Below are 5,967 nucleotides of genomic sequence, written 5' to 3'. Positions count from 1 at the left end.
ATGGACATCCTCCAGGTGTGTGTGAACAGCGTGAGAGTCCTCAACTGCACTCTTCTCTCTGTGACTTCTCCTCCACTCCCTTCCGTCACACACTTCCTTCATGTCTAACAAGCCCCATTGCTGTTCTCTCTCTCTAAAAATATCTCCCATGTTTAGTGTTTTTCAGCAACAAGGCATTTTCACATGAGAGCCGACCTACATATCAGACGGATAGAACAATGTTAATACGTTTGTGGCATCATGGTCCCCAGGCGGAGTGTGTGTGTGTGTCATAGGAGCACCTCAGCTTCAGACTGAATCACGCACGCATGCAACACACACACACGCAACACATCCCAATTCCTCCAAGATCATACAAACACCCACACACACGCATGCACACACGCGCGCACACAAGCTCCATCCTGTACTGAGGACAGCCTGTTCCCACAGCCCCTCCCCCAGCCAGAGTGGGCTTCTGAGAGGCAGCAACAAAGAACAGGACCAGCCTGAGCTCCATGCAGTGTGTTACAGCCAGCCAGGCTCCCACTTCCCCTCTGTTCCCCCTCTCCCTCTCCTCCCTCCAGCCTCACACTCCCTTCTCACGTCTTCCCTTCTCCCCTCACACCTCTCCTCCTCCCCTCCCTCCCCTGGTCGTCCTCTCCTCTTCTTCTATCCCCCTCCCCCTCTCCTCCCCCTCACTCCTCGGATCCTCTCGTCCTACACGATCATCGGCTCATCCTCTCCTCCCCCTCACCCCTCTCATCCTCTCCTCTACGCTCTCGTCCTCTGATCCTCCCTCTCATCCTCTCATTACACTCCATGCTCGTCCGGCATCACAGACTGTCCGTGTTCAGACTGTCTGGGCAGGGACTGTTCGAAGGGGGCCAGATCACTCAAGACCTTTTGTGTTTGAACATTTATAGCAAATAACGCCAGACATAATATTGTAGAAGTGACACATATATATATATAAAGAGAATGTGCAGAGGCCCCATCATGCCTCTCTAGTGCGCTTTCACAACAGGAAGAACTAGCAATATTTCACGCAATCGCAGTCTTTTTTTGGGCGACGCAAAAAGCCGCCCCAAATCACGGAGTGTCCTCCTCCTCCTCGTCCCGTGACGGCGAGGGGGGCGTGTCCGTGGCGTCCGTCTCTCTTGAGGGCCGCCGCCGTCGCCGTCGGAGCGTCTGCGTCTGCAGCTCCTTCACCTCCTCCAGCACCTCCTGCGCCTCCTTCCAGGAGCTCACCGCCTCCTCCAGGAGCCGCTCCGCCTCCGCCCGCCGACGCTCCACCTCGTACGTTTCGCCCCCGGGGGGAGGGGCCTTGCAGGCCAACGAATCGACACGCTTTGCGTGAGGCGAGTCACAGCCCTTCAGAGAGGGGGAGTCCTGAGCTCTCGGGGAGTCTTTACCGGCCGCCCCCAGGGGCTCCTTGCCCTTTGGAAGTGAGTTGGAGTCGTTGCTGCGTGGCGAGTCAGAGCCCCTGAGGCAGGGCGAGTCAGTTCCTTTCATACCGGGGGAGTCTTCGCTCCTGCGGGCCGAGGATTCTGTGTCTTCACCTGCCTGAGGAGAGTCAGGAGCCCTCTGGCCGGAGTCTGACTCTCCCGGACGAGACAAGTCAAAGCTGCCAAGTCTGGGTGAGTCATAGCCTCTCAGGCTCGGCGAGTCGCTACCCTTCAGAACGGGCGAGTCGCCGCCCTTCGAGTGGGGCGAGTCAGTGGCTTTAGAGCGCGACCTCTTCCCCTTGACCCGCGGCGAGTCTTTCCCACGGAGCCTGGGCGAGTCTTTACCCCTCAGCCGGGGGGAGTCGCTGCTCCGGCTGCGGGGGGAGGACCCCGAGGAGCGGGAGCGTGGTGAGTCTGACCCGCGGAGGTGGTGAAGCCGGGGCGAGTCAATACCCTTCAGGTAGGCTGAATCGCCGCCGCCCCCGGGCACGCTGAAGCTCCTGCAGCCTCATCTCCTCCAGAAGCTCCTGGGCACGCTGCATCTTCTGGGCGATGAGGCTCTGGAGCTGGCCCACGGGGGGGCCCTCGGCCTGGGCCACCGGGCCCGCCTGGACCCCCTCCTCCCTGGGATGGGGCCGCAGGTCGGACCTGGAGCGGACCGGCCTGGAGGAGAGAACCTCGTCCATGGAAGCGCAGCGGCTCCTGCCCTGGATGCTCATTCTCTTCCCAGGCTGGGGAGTGCGGGACTGGGCCTGGGGCTGTGGGCGAGCTTGGGGATGAGCCTGGGCCTGGTTTTGGGGATGGCCATCCAGGTGGTTGGTGCCGTGCCTTCCCCAGGAGAGCTCACTCCCGCGAGGCAGGCTGCCTGTCTTAACCCGAGGTTCCCTGGAGGTCACGCGCAGCTTGGAGACGTCCGTGCCCGCTCTCTGGCGCCCCTTGGTCCGATGCCGGTCCTGGTCGACCCGGTAGCCCTGCCCCCAGAACCCTGCTTCGATGTCCTCCTGGTAGAAGCCGTCTTCCTCGTGGACCAGGTCAAGGGTCAGCATGCCGTCAGAGGAAGTAGAGGCCTGGGGAGGAAGTGGACAGGCTACAGTTACAGACTCAGTCAGTTCGTTTAACCCTTGTGTGGGATTCATGTGGGCTGCAGTACCCACCACGGCCAGCAGGTGTCCCCTGGTGGGCAGACGACGCCCGTGAGGGATCTTGGCCCGGTCTCGGGTCGGATGGACCAGGACACTCTCTTCCTGGATGATTACCTAGGAGACAGGCATGGAGACTGTCAATAGTCACCTGGGAGACACCAAATATGGGTGAATGACAACCTGGAAGACACATTGATAGAGAAGGATAGACGATTGGACAAATAAATGGATGGGTGGATGATCTGACAGATGGATGGATGGTTGGAAGGATGATTGGACAGATGGATGGATATGTGGATGACTGGATGGATGACTGGATGGATGGCTGGCAGGATAGATCCCGCACATACACACACCACTGTGTTTCTCTGGCAGAGAGAGTGCATTTTCCCCACACCACCCCCCATCTCTGCCCCCTGGAGATCTGCCCCTGATCATGCAGTAGGTCCTGGGGGGAGGAAGGCGTCACCTTGCAACGGAGGTTAGCTTGGTAAACAGGTGGCCGTCGCTGGCAGGGGCGGGGTAACAAGTAGGACTGCTGGTTTCCCAGTGGATGGGGATTCACCCAGGAAACATTTTGATCTACTATAGACACCTCCAGGGCATGCAGTTCCTTCCAAGCACAGCGCTGTCTATACACACACGCAAACACACATATGCTCACACATGCATGCACACGCATACACACGCACACATGCACACACACACTAAAACACACACAAAAGGCTGCTTTCATCTCTGTCTGTCAGTTTTAAGAGAAAGTGCTCAGGGACAGTGCTGAGTCGGGGAGGGGGGTGGGGGGGCACGGTTCCTCAAAGTAAATGAGATGAAGGGAATGGAAGAAGAAAGAGCAAGGAGAGCTGTGGAGCTTGGAGAGAGAGAGAGAGAGAGAGAGAGAGAGAGAGAGAGAGAGAGAGAGAGAGAGAGAGAGAGAGAGAGAGAGAGAGAGAGAGAGAGAGAGAGAGAGAGAGAGGGCGGGGGAAGAGAGATAGAGAGGGAGGGAGAGAGGGGAAAAGAGAGATAGAGAGGGATACATATGGATAATGAAAGAGATCCCAAAGAGAAAGATAGCTTGAAAGAGAATAAGACAGAGACATGGAGAGAGAGTCAGAGAGAGAGAGAGAGAGACCTCATCCAGGATGCGGTTCTTGGCTTTGACGATGGCAAGGTTGAGGGCGTTGACCCAAGACTCCTTCTCCTCAGGACTCACGGCCAGAAACATCAGGTTAGGAGCCTGAGGAGGAGAGGAGAGAAGGAGGGAGCGGGTTAGAGAGGGAGACAAGGAGAGGAGGGAGGGGCCGTGTGAGAGGAGAGGAGAAGGAGAGCGCGAGCGTGTAAGAGGTGAAGAGGAGGAGGGAGGAGTGTGAAGAGGGAAGGTGTGAGAGGCAGAGAGGAGTGTGAGAGGGGGGAGGAAAGCGGAGGAAAGGAGGAGAGAGGGAGTGTGTTAGAGGTGGAGAGGAGGAGAGAAGGAGGAGTGTAGAGAGGGGAGGTGTTAAAGGTGAAGAGGAGGTGGAGGAGGAGGAGGAGGAGGGAGGAAAGGAAAGAGAGGGATGAGGATGTTGAAGAGGGAGAAGAGTAAAGAACTTGATCAGGCCTAAATCACACAGAAGACCTGGATAAAAACCTTGACAAGGCACTGGGCTTAAGTTGGTTCTTATCCTGAGCAGAGGTCTAAATCTCTAAGCTTCTAGAAAAGACGTCTTAGGCATCATTAAGGCTGGTTTTCAGAGCTCGAATTCAGACCCAATCCAATTAACCCCAGCTACTCCACTGGTCTGTGTGAGACACACCTCCTCTCATCTCACACACCCAATGATAAGATACCATCCACACTCTGACGAGCAGGAAGTGTAGCAGGTGGTGAGGCTGATGGGAGCTGAAGAGGGTCAAACCCAGCGGGGGGCCGGGGGGCCGGGGGGGCTGGGGAGGAGGGAGAATTCCGGTTGAGAGAAGTTGTGCTGATGAGCTAATCAGATTCTCTGGATTACTCATACTAGGGAGGAATCCCACAGTCCCTGTCTGGTTGTGGTGTGTGTATGTATATTTACACAATCATATACCGCTTTAATGGTACAAAAATAAAAGCATGTAAACGCATGCAAACCAACGAAGAAGAGAGAAGGAAACCATGACAACGAAGAGCTGTGTGTGTGTGTGTGTGTGTGTGTGTGGCACATAAGATAATGGCTGGCCTCCCATCCCTGGGCAGCAGGCCTCACCATGTCCCCAGGCTGTCCTGCCTCCCCTGCCCAGCCCCGGCCTCCCCCCCCTGGGCGGCAGGTCTCACCGTGTTCCCAGGCTGTCGGCAGCGCAGCAGGGTGAAGCGGCTGTGGTTCTTCTTGCTGCGGCTCTTTGCCTTCCTCAGCTCCTCAGAGCGCTCATAGTCCGCCAGGTCGAACACCTCCTGCACCTTACGCTCATCCTTCACCTGCACGCACACACATACACACAAACGCACACACATTCATACACACACACATACATACACACGTACACACACAGACAGACATACGCATACACACACATACACACACCCGCACGTACATACACACACATACACACACATAAACGCACACATACACCCACGTACACACACACAAACACACACCCAGGAGTGAGATGGTGTGTGTAACCGGGTTATATAAAAGGCAGAGAAGGTTTGTGATGAAGGCCGACATGGGGCAGCTGGAGCCGCGTCAATACAGGACAAGCAGGCAAATGACTCCTGTCAATTTGTAGTTAAACCTTTCACCATCTGCCGTCACAGAGAGACACACTTGCTTGCGTACGACACACACACACACTCGCACACAAACACACTCTTGCACACGCACACACAGTGTATGATGCACTACAGCAGGAGGCTTGCCGTTTAACCCCAGGGACAAGACTAATTACCTCTAGTCACCCAGGGGCCTTCTTCCCTACACACACACACACTCAGATTCTCTCTCTCTCTCTCTTTCACACACGCATACACAGCCGCACACATACACCTACTCTCTCTCTCACACACAGAATATGCTCAACCTACCAGATAGCAGCTCAAATAATACACACAGACAGATGTGCATGTGTATGCATGCGTGTGCATGTATCTGTATAAGTGTGTGTGTATCTGTGTATGCGTGTGTCTGTGTGTGTCTATGTCTGTGTGCGTGTCTGTGTTTGTGTCTATGTCTGTGTGTGTGTGTGTCTGTCTGTGTGTGTGTCTGTTTGTGTGTCTATATCTGTGTGTGTGTCTGTGTGTGTGTGTGTGTGTTTGTTTGTGTGTGTCTATGTCTGTGTGTGTGTGTGTGTGTGTGTGTGTGTGTGTGTGTGTGCGTGAGACCCTCCCCAGCCTCCTCTCAGCCCTCTCCAGAGACCCAGGCCAGAGCGTCTCATTTAAAGGCAGATCA

At 55.7% G+C, this 5,967-nt stretch overlaps 1 protein-coding gene across 1 annotated transcript; it reads right to left on the bottom strand.

Annotated features, from left to right (window-relative positions):
- Positions 1–919: 919 nt before the first annotated feature.
- plekho1a (pleckstrin homology domain containing, family O member 1a) lies at positions 920–5,041 on the bottom strand. The gene is given in 5 exon segments (XM_067256206.1): positions 920–1,906; positions 1,908–2,494; positions 2,582–2,683; positions 3,699–3,803; positions 4,857–5,041. Coding segments are annotated over 5 exon segments (1,806 nt in total). The 5' UTR covers positions 5,034–5,041; the 3' UTR covers positions 920–1,071.
- Positions 5,042–5,967: the final 926 nt, after the last annotated feature.

The sequence above is a fragment of the Osmerus mordax genome, chromosome 18, assembly GCF_038355195.1.
Source record: "Osmerus mordax isolate fOsmMor3 chromosome 18, fOsmMor3.pri, whole genome shotgun sequence".
NCBI classification, from domain to species: Eukaryota; Metazoa; Chordata; class Actinopteri; order Osmeriformes; family Osmeridae; genus Osmerus; species Osmerus mordax.
This window is presented reverse-complemented; position numbering and strand designations above follow the sequence as displayed.